Below are 17232 nucleotides of genomic sequence, written 5' to 3' on the forward strand. Positions count from 1 at the left end.
TATAGACTACAGCCAGAGAAACAGAAAATATTGTTATGTGTATCATCAGCGAGATTCCTAGTGAGAAACAAAGGGCAAGCTGAGCAGAGTTGAGCAACAGGCCTTTGAAAAGCTGCAGGGAAATCGCAGAGCAATGCAAGAAAATGGTTGTCAGAACCCGAGAACGTCTGTGGAAATGGCCACCTAACAGACACCAGCAGTGACTCTGGGCAGCTGGGGGCATGAACTGTCTACTTCACTGTCCCAGCACTCCCAACCTCGGTTTCCTGCTGAGGCTTCTTGCTGGCTGACTGAGGAGGTCAGGAAAGAAATCCCCTTTGATTTAGTCGAAGTTCAGCAAGCAGTAAGACGGAGGATGGATCTAAGGGGCAAAACATGTCCAGTGCCTTCAATTAACTATGCTGCATCCAGATTACAAATGGTCTGTTAAGAAGGAAAGTCCAATTTGTATTCTACAGGAACCAGGAAGATTTAGAAAATGGAGCCATAACTGATATCACCAGGTTATGCTTCTCTTAGAGAACTAGTGCAGCAATGCAGTATAGATGGGTATAATGATGAGGCAGGAAAACCAGTTATGGACAGTGAGATTCCAGTGAAAAATGGAACCCTGAGTGAGTGTGATGCCAGAAAGAATAGAGGAGGCATAAGCAAGAGCTGATGTTCACAGGGCTGTATGCAGAACGAAGGGAGGGCAGGGCAGGAGACTAGTTATATTGTTGGTAGACAGGATCCAATTGCCCCAGAGGCTGGGAATACAGCATGATAACAAAATTGTGGTAAAATCAGAGGTACATTATTTTTTTGGGGGGGGGTTCGAGGTAGGGTCTCACTCTGGCTCAGGCTGACCTGGAATTCACTACGTGTGGCCTCGAACTCACGGCGATCCTCCTACCTCTGCCTCCCAAGTGCTGGGATTAAAGGTGTGCGCCACCATGCCCGGCAACAGATTAATTTTTTAACAGATTAATTTTTTGAAGATATTGAAGTTAGCTGCTCACAAGAGAAAATTTCAACCTCTTCTTGAAATAATTTCTAACGAGAGGTTAAAATGTGACCAATGAATAATATGGGTAATATAGTACATGTAATATAATATGTGTAAATAATAATAATAATAAAATGTGTCTAGACTGTGATACCTAGACAATGTGTGAGTTAACTCTCTCAGATGTGAGCAGAAAATGATCTTTCTGTTCCACATGGCCAGGGGCTTAGCTGTCACTTGGCGTCCTCAAGCGTGCATGGACAGCAGTGACATGGGCTCTCATCTCTGCGGCCTGTGCACACAATGGTTATGAGGACAACTAACTATCATAAGAAGCAGCTGTCCTTTTTTAGGTTCCATTTTCTGCCAAGCATTGTTGCTTACAAGATCAGAATGTCAGATTCTTTATTTACACTCCACAAATGACAGGAATGAGGAAGTTATGTAACATGCTGAAAGGCTACACAGACAGGAAGTAGATGTGCTACAGAATATTCTAGTAGCATTATCCACTGACAATGGACATGCCCTCTCTTCCTTCCTACTCTACATCCCTTCTTTCCTTCCTTCCTTCCCTCCTTCCTTTCCTTTCTTCCTCCCTCTGTCCCTCTCCCTTTTCTTTTTTTCTTTTCTTTCTTCTGTCCTCTCTTTCTCTGTATCTCTCTCCCTTCTTTCTTTCCCTCCCTCTTTCTTTCCTTCCCTCCATTTCCCTTCCCCTCTCTCTTCCCCCCCCTCTCTCTTTCTTTCTTTTCTTCCTCATAGGGTAGCCTATGTTAAACTTGTTATCCCAAGTGTATCCATATGCTTGTGTGGGAAGTCTAATTACTTTCAAAACAAATTCAGATCCTAAGAGTGCATGTTCTGATGCAGTTTCCTGAAAATACTATTTTATTTTATTTTTATTATTAATTTGCAAGCCGGGAGGAAAGGGGGAGAGAGAGAGATAAAGAAAGAAAGAGGGGGAGAGAGAATATATGCAAATGCCAGGGCTTCTAGTGGCTGCTTGTGCCAGTTTGTGCATTTGGCTTTATGTAGGTACTGAGGAATCGAACCCAGGTCATTAGGCTTTGCAGGCAAGTGCCTTAAGTGCTGAGCTACATCACCAGCCCCAAACACTATTTTATAATGTTTCTTTTTCTACGAAAGTTTTGAATAAAGAGGGTTAATTTATTTTTGTATTGAGGAATGGAGTACCTGGGGGATTATTCCCCAACTAGAGTTCCTTCGGGGCAGACCCCATGCTTCGTCATCATTGCTTTCTCAGAAGAACCCACTATGTCTGGAACATGCTGCTGTTTGTAGCACTCATGGACTGTACCTGCAGCACACTGTTTCAGAAGTGCTCCACTGGGAGCGTTTGTCCTCACGGGAGGGGAAAGCAGTCGAAATGTTGCCACTGGCCTGTGATATCCAGGTGGCATGGATGAGAACAGAAGATGGCTACTCATGGCCACATGGAGACAATGACACAATTTCAGTACAGGAATGATGAATGGAATGTATCCCAAATGAGGTTGTTCAGTGCTTCACAAAGCCACCAGAGTTGGTTCCAGTTGGTTTGGATGAGAGGTCACACAGATTAAAACAGACTTTTTTTTTTTTTAAAGTAAGGAACAACAGATTGCATTCATTTAGCAAGACAGGGAAAAAAAATGGCAGGCCTTAGGGGTGGGCATGAAGATTAATCCTATTTAGGAGGTCAATTGTCCTTGAAGACTTTGTGTCCTCTGCCTCATAACTAGTCCTCTCTCTAGTTGGAGCTCAAGAATAGAGTCTCTCAGAGCTGAGAATAAAGAGTGCCACATTTATATCCAAAGCACACAATAATTTTAATAGAACATGATAAGGTTTGGAAATACAAGAATTAGATTGCCTAGATAGTTACAGTCTTTCACAAACTTCTGAAATAAATCATATTCTTTTTTGAATTATCCAGTCTGTTGCCATTATTCATTAAACTTTCAAACATAAGGATTTGTCTTGACAGATAAGTTCACTTTTAAAGAAATAATTTCTTATATTTATAGTATAAACAACTATATTTCCTCATAGGCATAGCAAATTGTCAAGGAATCTAAATCAAAATCAATTCTGGAGAACATTCTAGTTGTTCTAAGGTTTTAATGTAGAAGAGAAGTTATGTTTTACCAAACCTAGATTCAACCTGGGTTATTACATATTGGAGACCGAAAAACATGTGCCTGGGGCACAGCAGTATATGTACCTGTACTGGTCCCTTTCTTCATAGATATCTTATAGAAACCCTGAATTGTGTCTATTAACCTTTTCTCTCCTTTCATTTATTTATTTTTCTTTTATAGGTTGGCTCCAGACTAGTCTGAACCTTGCTAGGTAGCCCAAACAGTCCCTAAATTCACAACAGTCCTTCTGAATCAGCCTCACAGTGCTAATAACAGGCATGCATCACCTTGTCTAACCTGGTGTGTATGTGCTGTGCTGTGTGTGTGTGAAAGCCAGAGGTAGATGTCAGATATCTTCTATTGCTTTCCACCTTATTTATTTATTTTGTTTTTGAGATAGAGTCTAGATATCCTCGATTTTGCTAGACAAGCTAGTAATCAAACCATTGGAATCCTTCTGACTTTGCTTCCCCAGCACTGGGATTATAAGCATGTGCAGCATTTACATGAGTATTGGGAATCCAAATTCAGGTCTTCGTGCTTATGCGGCAAGCACTTTACCTATTGAACCATCTCCCAACATCTATTTGTTTACTGAGATAGTCTCACTATGTGATATAGACTATCCTTGAACATGTTATCTTCTAGCCTAAACCTTCTCAATGCTAGGATTACAGATCTACATCACCAAACAATCTATCAATACTTTGAACTTGTGCCTCATAGGTCTAGAAATGTCTTAAAATACTATAAAGAGTGACAATTTCAAGTTGATTTTATTGCTAGGGAAGAGGAAATTTCAAGGATGATGAACAGAAGTGGTCCCTGCATTCTTTTTTGCACTCAATGAGTTGTAGTTAAAATGTTTTCAATATATTCAAGAAACTCAATACAATGAATTACTTCTCCCTTTCAAAGAGAAGCCGCTTAAGAAGATGGAACAGGGAGATCTTTGCCTATCTCAAGTAAGGGCATACTATTTCTACTTTCCCTCCCCTTCAGCCAACCGTTCACATCTAAGTGGTCTCCTTAGAAGATGAAAGAGTTTGCTGATATTCTGGAATAAGATGACAACTTTTCCCTGTTACACACTTGGTTTAAATCTGGGGAATTACAGAGAATGTCATAATTCAAGATAAAATAGGGCTTTGAGTTTCTCTTTCTTTGAGATGTATAAGCACACTTAGCCCTTTATTTCTTATTCTAACTATGTAGCCAACAAGATCTAGAAATTTTAATTTAAATTCATGTAATATGTATATTTAGTCCATATGATGCAAACACATGCTAAATATAGCTCCTCCTTTTGGATGGACACATGCAACATTTCCATAACTTCTATAATTTCTTCCTTTTTTGGGGTGAGATTGATCCCCAGAATCCACAGAAACAGATGGGTGTGGCTGTGCACATCTGTAGCTTAAGTCCTATGGGAGCAGAGACCCAAGAATTTCCAGGACACACACACACACACACACACAATCAGAGTGAAGAAATCAGATCCAGATGAAATATGAGAGAAACATTTAGCTTACAGATGGAAAGCACTAGGAAGAATTTTATATGAAAACTATCTAGCTACATAAATAAGATCTCTGGATTAAAAGATGAACACGCCTTATATAAAAAAGAAATTAGAGAAATTCTAAACATCTTAAATGTATTTGAAATCATGACATTTTTCTCTTAGAAAATATTACGATTGCTCTTAAACCTTCACATATCTATGAAGTAAGTGATGTGCTTCAAGTTGGAGGTACACATTCAAACTCTTTTTGCTGTTTTTTTTTATTTTCATTTGATAGAACACATAAGGAAATATTGAGAAGTATCAAAAGATTCATTTAAAGCCCATGACACCAATCCATGCCTCATTTTTCAAATCTCCATTTTTCATCATCATAGTCTTTTTCTATTTTCCCACAAAATTGCCAAACATATAATACTTCACAAGTAGTTTTGATCAAATAGCATGATCTTTAAACATCAACGGCATCTATTTCTATGACCATTGCGCAAGTTACTTAAGATTCAGAAATAAACCTTGGCCAATTACAAACAACCAAATGGTCATTGCAAAGACTATTCCTCAGAACATTAACAAACATCAAATTCTTTTCTTTAAGAAACAAAAATTGTGGTTGCAGTTACTTGAAAGGCTACTAGAAGTCTTATTCCAACACAATATTTCATTATGTCATAGAACTCTGTTTTAGTTACATGTTGGATAAAACAGATTTATTTATTAGGAACTCAACATTAACATTTTTTCCTCAGACACTGATAAGGTTAGTACATTTTAGAGAGCGAAAGATCTACTTTAAGATGAGATTGCATTCTAAAGTAGGTAAGAGGTAAAACAACCAAAATGTCAACTCACCAGCCTTTTCTTTCTCTGAAATACCTAGAACAGCCTGAAAAAAAAAAGCAAAAAAATTATGGTCTTATTATAAAAAAACATTATGGTATTAAAAATAAAATAACATAAATTTAGTACACAGTAGATCTTCACAAAAATAAAAAGCATTGTGGAGCATTCTGTGAAGTCATCAGATCTGGTTGTGACAGCTTCACAACCACATATAATTATTTTCTTGTTTGAGATAGACTCAGTCTAGCATATCCATGTTATCTTTAAAAAGACATTGGCAGTGTATCAGACTAAAGTACTCTAAATTTTTTGTAGAATTTTTGTAGTTTAGTTTTTTGTTCTACTTTTAGAAGATAAAGCAAATGATTTGGTCAGTGTCTAGGCATTTTAAGTCCCTGCCCTTTCCCTTACTGTCTGTGTGATCTTGAATGAGCTATCTCATCTCTCTCTTTCTCTCCTCTCTCTGCCCAGAACCCTCTTGCATAAAGTGAGGATAATCACATGTGCTTCACAGCTCTCCTGGAAGAACTGAATCCTCTAAAGAGCATTGCAGGTAATCAGAAAAGAACCACTTAACTGCTTAGTACACAGAGTGTGGACCCTGTGAACTAATTTGCTGATAGGAAATGTTTTAAAAACGTTCCATTCCCAATATTTATCATTATAACCATTTTATACACATGGTTCAGAATGAGATACAATGAAATGCTATAAAAGACTTACAAACATATCTGTCTAGTGCTGTTCTTTGTGAACACCCTAAAATGAATTAAATAAATTTCTGCTTCTCACTATTTTGGTTACTCTTGTGTTCAAAAGTTAGCATAGAGGTATTAATTTATAATAGAGGCTTTAAAAATTCTGTGAGATGGGATGATGAGATGACCTAGCAGTTATGAACACTTTCTGTATAGTCATGAGCACCTGAGGAGGCTAGAGAGACAACTAGAGTTTGATCCCTAGAGACCACAGAAGTAGGTGGGAGTGGCTACATACATCTGTAGCTCAAGTCCTATGGGAAGCAGAGACTTAAGAATTGCCACACATTCATGCACACAAAATCCAGCAAGCTTCAGGATCACTAAGAGACTCCGGAAGTTCTCTGGCCACTGCAGCCACTGCAGGTGAGCACAACCTGCCACAGGTGAGTGCACAGGGTACCACCTAAGTACATACAAGTGCATACAGCACACAGGTGACATCATATATGCATACCACACCACACCACACACACACATACGTGCATGCACACATGCAAAATAAATGTGATTTGATGGTTTCTACAACTATAGGCCACAGCTTAGTTCTGAAAATGATGTTTCTTCCTATCATTAGGTCACTTTGCCTATAGAATTGAAGCAAGAAAGGCACTCTCACCTGGGTAATTTTGTTGGGAATGAGTATACATGTGAGAGGTGCACCTATGAGAGAATGAGACAGAGAGGTCCAAGTACATCTCTGGTATAGATAAGTGCATGGAAACAGCCTACATAACAATTTCTATCTGCATGTGTAGGTCTTCATGAGATAGGTACTGCTGCAATGACCAGTTTTGCATCTGGAGATTGGTGTAGTTACTTAAATAAGGTAAAGCTCTCTTTATGGCTGTAGCCCAGGCTGACCTGGAATTCACTATGTAGTCTCAGGCTGTCTGGCCTTGAACTCATGGTGATCCTCCTACCTCTGCCTCCCTCGTGCTGGGATTCAAGGCATGTGCCACCATGCCCGACTTTTTGAGAAGGCTTTTGTTTTGGTAAGAATGATCTATATTGAAGTTTTTTTGTTTGTTTGTTTGTTTGTTTTGAGGTAGGGTCTTACTCTACCACTCCTGGCTGAAGGTCTTTTTTGATTCAGCATTAATGTACAGTTAGGTGTTCAGAACTTTCTGGAGTTTGGGAGGTATGAACCCTGAAAACTATAGCCATCTGGCCATCGAGTGGCAGTGTGGAGGATGAAGGGAAGTGCAAGGCATCAAACACATAGCATGGGCTTCAAGCATCTTCCTGAGCATCAGTGTCTGATTATTGCATTATCTGATTTCTCCTTCCTCTATAATAACTTCTTTGATTTAACTCTGTGGGAAAGCTACTAACTCCTCTTATAAGAAAAAAGTTCTAAGGCTGGGTGCGGTCGCGCACCCCTTTAATCCCAGCACTTGGGAGGCAGAGGTAGGAGGATCGCCATGAGTTCAAGGCCACCCTGAGACTCCATCATGAATTCCAGGTCAGCCTGGACCAGAGTGAGACCCTACCTCAAAAAAAAAAAAAAAAATTCTATACTTTGGTGGTTTGTTCTTTTTATGGTTCCCCTGAAATGTACTTAAGAACAGAATTGAATATATACTTGTGTTTTATAAATTAAGTCTAACTCTAAAATATACTTTTGATCAGGGGTTTTAGGTTAAAATTTTCTCTATCAAAAGCAGAAGTCTTGGGCTGGAGAGATGGCTTAGCAGTTAAGCGCTTGCCTGTGAAGCCTAAGGACCCCGGTTCGAGGCTCGGTTCCCCAGGTCCCACGTTAGCCAGATGCACAAGGGGGCGCAGGCGTCTGGAGTTCGTTTGCAGTGGCTGGAAGCCCTGGCGCGCCCATTCTCTCTCTCTCCCTCTATCTGTCTTTCTCTCTATGTCTGTCACTCTCAAATAAATAAATAAAAAATGAACAAAAAATATTTATATAAAAAAGCAGAAGTATTTATTATTATTGACAAGGTTGTGAAAGCAGTTGAGGGGAATGAAAGGATGTTAGAGCTGGAAGTTCCTCAGCATAAAAAATAACACTTACTAGTCCTAGTGAGTGTGAAGCAAAACAATCAAGAACAACCATACCAAATCTTGTTTGTGGTCATAGTCAGTAGTGGCAGTCAGGACATAACCATTGGCAAGTTGGATTCTGAGCACTCTCATCAGAACACTAGAGTTGAAGGGGAAAGCAGGTTCGGAGAGGTTTCATGATAAGATAATGACTCAGAGCACACATTATCTGTGCTTGAATATCTGTTAGAACAGGTAGAAATTACATAATTATCGCTAAGGCATTTACTACAAATTGAAAATGTGCTGCAAATCCCAAGTGGACTTGCACCAAACATAGGCCTTTTCTACATTGTATTTGATTACAAAAACCTATACCTGAACACATGGAATATTTAATAAAAACTATAATCAGTGAGTTGAATTAAAAAACAATATTTTAGCCTTCCTGTGCCCCCTGCCAACATTACATGTGGCTAGTGCTATATGATATCTCAATGTGCTTTTACATTTTTTTTTTTTTTTTTTTTTGGTTTTTCGAGGTAGGGTCTCACTCTGGTCCAGGCTGACCTGGAATTAACTCTGTAGTCTCAGGGTGGCCTTGAACTCACGGCGATCCTCCTACCTCTGCCTCCCGAGTGCTGGGATTAAAGGCGTGCACCACCACGCCCGGCTCCTTTTACATTTTTTTTCAAGTTACTAAATCCCATTGTCACTAGCTACCTGCAATGGTCATTATACAGTGTGGAGAAAAGAGAGTCAAAGTTCAATGAGCCTAGATTTCTATCACTTCTCTGTTACAATAAGAGCATCTAGCAATAGAAATAAAAACAGGAAGGATAGCTCTTGGCTGATTTGTCCTTGATAGAAAATTGTGTTTCTAGAAAATTATCCTTGGATGAATTGTTTAAGTTTATCAAATTAGCCAGGGATGAGCTAGGTGTGGTGGCACACACCAGCACTTTGGAGGCATAGATAGGAGGATAGCTGCGAGTTCAAGGCCGCTTTGAGATTATATAGTGAGTTCTGGGTCAGCCTGGCCTAGAGTGAGACCCTACCTTGAAAAACCAAAAAGGAAAAACTAAAAACAACCACCACCACCACCACCACTCAAATTAGCCAGGGATGAAAGATATTAAAACATTCAGAAAATAATGACAGTTTTCAGTTGATTACAGCTATTTGACTCTGAATTCCATGCCTTACATTATCTTTGGTATGAATCAGTTTCCTTCATTAGCTGGGTGTGGTGGTGCATGCCTTTAATCCCAGCACTTGGGAGGTAGAGGTAGGAAGATTGCCATGAGTTCAAGGTAGCCTGAGACTACATAGTGAATTCCAGGTCAGATTAAGCTAGAGCGAGACCCTACCTCAGAAAACAAAAAAACAAAACAAAAAAACAAAAAAGTTTCCTTCATTGTGAAACTCACAATCTAATTTAAAAAATACGTAAAATCAAAGAGTAGTTCCATGCAGAGGATGTTAAAAGGATTCTCAGCATCTTCACTGGTTGGGTTAAAAGAAGTCCTGAAGTAATAAGAGCTACTCTAATCAGGCAGAGATGGAATGGTTCATTAAAGCTTTGGGAAGAAGGCATTAGTCAGGAGATTTTGTCTTACCTTTGACTTCCAAGAAGGGGGTGGCTAGGTGTCCTTAAGTCCCAGAGTATTCTACCAAGCTGGCTATATATACTCTAGTACCAAGTAGGTGCTCATCAAACGTTTGTGGAATTAACATACTAATTATGATTGCTGCTCAAGAGAGATCCCATAAAAAGCACATTTTTGAATTTGTGATGAGCTTTGGATAATGGCTGCCATATGTTTTATTTGAACTGCCTCCTCAGGAAGTGATTTAACATTTCTGGCAATAAAGCAATTAAATAGGATTTTCCTGCTGGCCATATGGGTTCACTGTAACTTCATATTTTCTTCTTTCTCAATGGAACAAAGGAAAGTCTACTAATAACTTCCAAATGAGAGGGAAAATCATTTATGTTTTTTTATTCTTTTCTGTAACATTCAAGTAATAGAAAATAACTTTTTCTATGTCTTCCAACCACCAGTGCCCTCCTATATATGGACCATCTAATAGCTCTCCCATGGAAAGATGTTAATTTAACTTGGTTGGTTAAAGTGTTTTTATGTTGGAATTTTTAAGTCATTGAAAAGAAAACACCAAAAGAGGAGGAAACAATTTAACATAATGTGATCATTTAAAGCTCTGCATGTAAGCTTAGATTGTGTGTACATCTGTTCATGTTTTTGGATGTGAAATTCATTCAGGGAAACACTGATTTTGACATGACTTGTGGAAATGTTATAGACATGTCATTCTTTTGACTTGATCCTCAGAAAGCTTTCTTCACTTACAGGAGGACCACTGCCTGGCACCTTTTGCTAACTTATAGCGACCACACAAGAGCTTCTACCATGAACAGAAGCATACAAATAGACACCTTATCAGAACCCTCCTTGGTACAATGTTGATTAAAATATTCTAATAGATTCAATTTCTTCTTGTTGATTTTAGATTAAAATGATATGATTTTATTTGTATAAAACATTATTTGTTTTAATAATATCCATTATTCTTTATTAGTATTTACTATAATTATACAATAACACTATAATAAATTATATTTTCATTGTATAATTATATAATCTCACTCAGACAGACTATGAATGAACCTCACCAAATTTTCTATTCAATAACCTTATAGAGATATTTTTATTTTGTTTTGTAAATATTTTCTTTTTTGTTTTTCGGAATCAGTACCATAGAATGCAACTACCAAGAATATGTTTTAAAGACTGATCTTATGGAAATCAGTATGGAGGTTCCTGAGACAGCTAAAAATAGATTCTCCATATGACTCAGGTATACCACTGCTTTGCATGTACCCTAAAGACTCTACTCATAACTACAGAGATACTTGCTCATCCATGTTTATTGCTGCTTTATTCACTGCATCTAGGAAGTGGAATCAGAATAGATGCCTTTCAACTGATGAATAGATAATGTAGATGTGGTATAGTTACACAATGGAGTCTCATTCAGCTGTAAAGACAAATGAATTATGAAATTTGCAGGGAAATTGATGGATCTGGAAAATAATATACTAAGTGAAGTAATTCAGACTCAGAAAGTCAAACACCACATGTTCTTTCTCATATGTGGATTCTAGATCCAATGTCTACATTTGTATATATGTTGCACCAGGAAGCTAGAAAGGGGCTGTGAAGAAGGGAGGAGAGGGCAGAGTTTAAGGGGAAGGTACAGTAGATATGTACCCAGAGGGACAGAATACTGGGGGAAGGGAAGAGGAATAGCCTAAGGGGAAAGAGTAGAGGAGAGTAGGAGGTGGGAGGATGGTTAATCAAATTTTAAGGTTTATGAATAAGCCATATGGAAACCTACTTCTTGACTAGCTAATACGACAAATGATAAAATGAGAGAGTTTGGGCAGAAGTATCTTGTGGAGGTGGATAATGTTGCCCCCAGTAGTCAAAGATTGTTATTAGGAAAGTTTCAGTTCCAGGAGTGGGATTAACTTCCAGTGAGTTGTTGGCTAGAGAGGCTCCTGATGGCACCAAAACAATATAGACTGTTACCAAGATTTTTTGGTTGCCCATCAGAAGTAGATGATAAACCTGTATTGCTAAATACTCCATATGCATAGGCTGCAGATCACTAAGAAATCAAGCTGGGGTTGAGCTGGAAGCCTCCTCTCTGTTGCTATTAGGATGCTGGGAAATACCTACATAGCCTGCTGGGGGGCAGCGGGGGAATCTCATCAATGGTGATAACCAGCAGTGGTCCCTGCAAGCTTTGTGGCTGGCCAGCCAGGCCTAATGTACCAGCTGGTACAATGATGGCATGCCTGTTCTGGGGAAAGCCAGTGGCTCTCTGATTCAACCTTCCTTCCTTCCATCCTTCTTTCCTTCCTTCCTTCCTTCCTTTTCTCTTTCCTGCCCTCCCTCTCTTCTTTTTATTCCTCAACAGTGTTTTTTGGTATGCTTTCAAATATCATATATGTTTATGTACAAGTGCCTGGACTATTCCATTTTATTCAATGGGAAATTACTTAATTTGCCTTCTAAAAAGTGCTTTGATTAATAGAAAAATTACTGACAGTATAATTCATTTCATTCCCTTTAAACACTACTTTTGTTCTCAAGATTATTTAATAGAGGAAATTTCAAAATGAGTAATTAGGTCAATAGAAATGATGGGAAAATACTGTTCATTGTTGAGATGAACATATCCCATTGTTGGGATAGCCTGTGACTCAGATGTGGCACGAGAACCCATTGTGGGCATAATGGTGATGGCAAGAGCTGGAGTTAACATCAAGTACTAGGAAGTGCTCATGGATTCACAGTGTTTTTTTTTTTTTTTTTTTTTTTTTTTTTTTTTTTTTTTTCGTTTGGAAACCATGAAAGATAAGAAGGTACATGGGAAAATTAGCTTGCATCCTCTCTTCATCTCCAGACTCATTTGAAACTATCCCAGTCTATGATATGGTGAGCCACACAATAATTTCAGTTTGCTTTCATTTAAACAAAGAAGTTCATTGCCTGATTAGCAATCTGATACTATATGTTTTTGTTTACAAAGTATTTCTCCAGTTTTAATTGTCAACTCTTTTTAATTCATGGAAATAGTTTCTTCATGGTGGTGGAGGAGTTAAAGATCATTTCATCAGGTTTCCCAAAGTGCACCTTTTCACAAAACACCCTCAGGATATCATCTGTGAAATATAAGGAAAATGTCTCATTTTCTCCTTTATGAGTACTAGAAATAAAATGCATGAATTTATGAGTTTTATTTTTGTACCTATTATTCATAATATGTACTAAATTAAATTATTATTAATGTTTACCTCTATATCAGCTGATGCTATACCTGGGGTCTATGCATTAATTTTGGAAAGCAACATTTTTGTTCATTCTCTGCCATTTTGGTTGCAAGGTTGTTGAGATCTCAACAGGTAAGTGAATTGCGTACTACTACAGAACATTAGTCACCAAATTGAAATAGACTAGCATCTGTGAGGTAACACTGTCTTCTATGTCAAAGGAAGACCAATGGTCACTATGACATTGAACCAGCTCCGGTGTTCATGATTTCCACTTAATTTTGTTTCTTACCTAGATAATGTTAGATAAACAGGAGCTTACTTTCAGAACACCCTATGATATCCTTAAAATTTCAAATTCTCCAAAATTATCCTATTGTAAGATGATACTCAAGATAGGTATTTGATTCAGAGAGCAAATGATTCAGTAGGAATGTTTAGACTTTCATTGGATAATATCAAACAGTGATTTATATACCTTTCAATATTAAACCTATGCCATTTCTAATCTTCTTAGTAGTCAACCAACCCCATGATGGCTCTTTTGATTTTGTTTGGTTTCATTTTTCTGGCCTGAGTAACAGGTTTTTGTGGGTGTGAAACTCTCCTTCCCATAGGACTGAGTGGATATTATCAAGGCAACTGTCTCTGATCTGTTCCCTTAAATGATTTAATGATTATCTCCCCTCTTCCTAGAGGTCCAGTCCTATATTCTGGTATCCTCATTCCCTTGTGCTCTGTTCTGGTTAATCAGTTGCAGGGACTTGTTAACTACTCAGCAGCTGAACATTCTAAATGTGGTGATACCACTAAAAGCAACTGAATTCACAGTCAAGGGAAAGAATCCAACTGTAAATTTAAAACTGACAACTAAAGCAAAAATCAGAGGGCACTATGTCCCAGGGTCTTGATACTAATTTTCTAACCTTTGCCAACATTTTACAGTTGTCTGAACTTAGTTTTCTCACTAAGGTAATGACAGATATAGTAACTACTATATCCCAGGGCTATTTGTGGAGATTCAGTGAAACTTCTATGTGGGAATAGGTTATTGTGGAGATTCCATAATAGCTTTGTTTATATTCATAAATGAGACAAGAGTAACTATATATTTAGAAAGATTTCAAAAGCATAGGCCATCTATGCATCCTCATTTCTATCAGATGAGTTTTTTCTACATGTTCATTCCTTGTTTGCTTACTTTGAAATGCTTATAATTATTTTCTGAGATATTTTAAAATTTTATTTATTTATTTGAGAGAGAGAGGGGAGAGAGAATGAGCACACCAGGGTCTCTAGCCACTCTAAACAAACTCCAGATGTATGTGCCACCTTGTACATGTGGCTTCCTGTAGGTACTGGAGAATAGAACCTAGGTCCTTTGGCTTTGTCTGCAAGTGCCTTGACTGCTAAGCCATCTCTCCAGCCCTAAAAAAGTATTATTTTTTTTTTTGTTAGCAATTTTCATTAAGCTATATAGAACCAAGAGTAAAGGATATCATTCTTAGTATTCATTTTTAATTTGCTGTCTGTCAAAAGCTGTTGCTATGCATGTCTGCATTTGTCCTCCTATGGGTGAGCAAGTAGTGCTGTTTGACTTGAGTCCTCATATAGAAGAACAGGTCCTTAGTTCTCGGCACTTGGGAGTAACAGGGCTTGAGGGTGTCAAAGTAATCTGTGGTGGTTTGATTCAGGTGTCCCCCATAAACTTAGGTGTTCTGAATGTAGGTCCCCAGCTAATAGCAACCTGGGAATTAAAGCCTCTTGGGGGGAATGTATTGTTGGGGGTGGGCTTATAGGTATTATAGCCAATTTCTTCTTGTCAGTATTTGACACACTGTCCTACTGATTTTGTCCATCTGATGTTGGTCAGGAGGTGATGTCCACACTCTACTCATGCCACCATTTTCCCTTGCCATCACGGAGTTTCCCCTCAAGTATGTAAGGCAAAGTAAACACTTTTTCTCCCCGACAAGCTGCTCTTGGTCAAGTGTTTTCTGGCAGCAATGCCAAACTGACTGCAATAGTAAAGTTGGTACCAAAAATGGTAGCATTGCTATTTGAAACTTGGCTGTGTGGCCTTTGCTTTTTGGAATTGATTTTCAAGAGGAATGTAGATGAATTTCAAATCTTGGCTTAAGAAATGCTTTGCAGTGCTGTAAGTACAGCTTGATGGACTATTTCTGGTCAGAGTTGAAAATTCTGAATTCAGTAAGAACTATGGACTGTGAGGTTTGGCTTATGAGGGTGAGAAAGAGCTTTGCCTGGACTGAGCAAGAAGCAGTTTGTTGAGAGGTTAGCTGTTATGCCTGTGTCCTGAGAACTTGTGCTGGGTTGCTTTGCTTAGAAATGGACTGGTGTGAGCACAGGGAAATGGCACCAAAAAAAAAAAAAAAAAAAAAAAAAAAGAAATTTTTTTGGCTGAAACTTCTGCCCAATTCAGCTGCAATTGTATGAGAAATTGCAACCATTGAGACTGGGCCAGCTGAACTGCACTGGGACAACAGAAAAAAAAGTGCTATCTTTGGAAGGGGCCTAAATGCTGAAGGAGTGTCCTGTTCTTCAAAGTTTGCTTTGTTCCCCTCTCACCAGATTAACAAATTGGCACCCCACTTGGTATTATAAGAAATGCAGGAAAGAGAGGGTCATTGAATTTGTAACACAATCTTGTGTTTTGGAAATGGCCATGGGTGGTGTGTAGCAGGTTTGCTGGATTGCCTGCATGGAGACTCAACAGAGCCATGAGGATGCATTATGGTTTGCACTGGAGACCGATTGGAGATGCTGGGAAAACGAGATGGCTGTTAAGAAGAGCTGTTGGCCCTGGATGAAATTTTCCAGGACTGTGAGTAGCCTAGCTAGAGGGGTGGAATTGGAATTCCAGAGTCTTGTTGCTGGTTAGAATTATTGGATTTGGGGATTTGTCACTGACTAGAGTTGTTGGACTTAGAGCTACAGAGTTTGATGTTTAAATCTTGTATTGGTTGACTATTTCTTTGCTATACCCAATGCCATCTTTTGCAGTGTGAATGTTTATTCTGTGCTATTATTTTTTTTGTATTATGCTTCAGTTAAAAGATCTTGAACATCATTTGGATTGATGAAAAGTATGGGGATGTTTAAAGTTAGACTGAAAGCATTTCATTTAACATCATGTATGGTTATCAGTTTATGGGATCAGGGGTAGAATGTGGTGGTTTGATTCAGGTGTCCCCTATAAACTTGGGTATTCTGAATGCCAGTTTTCTAGCTGATGGCAATTTGGGAATTAAAGCCTCTCAGAGGCAGTGTATTGTTTGGGGTGGGCTAATGGGGTATTATAGCCACTTTCCCCTTGCTAGTGTTTGGCACACTCTCCTGCTGATGTTGTTTGTCTCATGTTGGCCAGGAGGTGATGTTCATCCTCTGCTAATGCCATCATTTTTCCCCCTGTCATCATGGAGCTTCCCCTTGAGTATATAAGCCAAAATAAACCTTTTTTTTTTTTTTCCCACAAGCTGCTCTTGGTCAAGTGGTTTTTGGCAGCAATGTGAACCTAACTGCAACATAACCCCTGTGCCATAAGGTGAGGAGGATTTATTTGCACTCATGTGGCATTTGCATGACTTTGAACTGTAGGAGATAACTCGGCCTACCACCAGCATCTAATAACAATTATTGTTTCCTATTTTTTATTGTTTAAATGACATTGCACTAAGTATAAAAACTAACAGAGTTCATTGTGACCTTTTCATGTATAAATATATTGTGCTTTAATCAGTTGCAACTTCATAGTGTCCTTTCTTTCTTCCCTTCTCCCTCACACCAGACCCTTTACCCTCTTCCTTTCCTAATAATTCCTCTTCTTCTACTTTCTGTAGCTTCATTTTTCTTTTTTGAGTTTCTACCTATGAAAAAAAAAGCATATGATACTTGTCTGTCTGTGTCTAGGTTATTTGCTGAACTTGCATTTTACAGTTCTCCTGTTTCATATATTTTCCTGAAACTGACATGGAGATGCGTGTGTGTGTGTGTGTGTGTGTGTGTGTGTGTGTGTGTGTGTGTATTGATGTATTCAGGTGTTTTGGCACCTAAGCTGATTCTGTATCTTGGACATTGTGAATAGTGTTGTGATGAATATC

The 17232-nt window shown here is 38.5% G+C and overlaps 1 protein-coding gene across 3 annotated transcripts in view; it reads right to left on the minus strand.

Moving 5' to 3' along the window:
* Positions 1–17232, minus strand: part of Dlc1 (DLC1 Rho GTPase activating protein) — a 445416-nt gene that overhangs the window by 209729 nt on the left and 218455 nt on the right. For all 3 annotated transcript variants that reach the window (XM_045131177.1, XM_004657101.2, XM_045131701.1), the window contains one exon: positions 5510–5543. In XM_045131177.1, coding sequence (XP_044987112.1) covers positions 5510–5543 — 34 coding nt within the window. The remainder of the gene's footprint in view (positions 1–5509; positions 5544–17232) is intronic.

Source organism: Jaculus jaculus, chromosome 1, assembly GCF_020740685.1.
Source record: "Jaculus jaculus isolate mJacJac1 chromosome 1, mJacJac1.mat.Y.cur, whole genome shotgun sequence".
Taxonomy (NCBI): Eukaryota; Metazoa; Chordata; class Mammalia; order Rodentia; family Dipodidae; genus Jaculus; species Jaculus jaculus.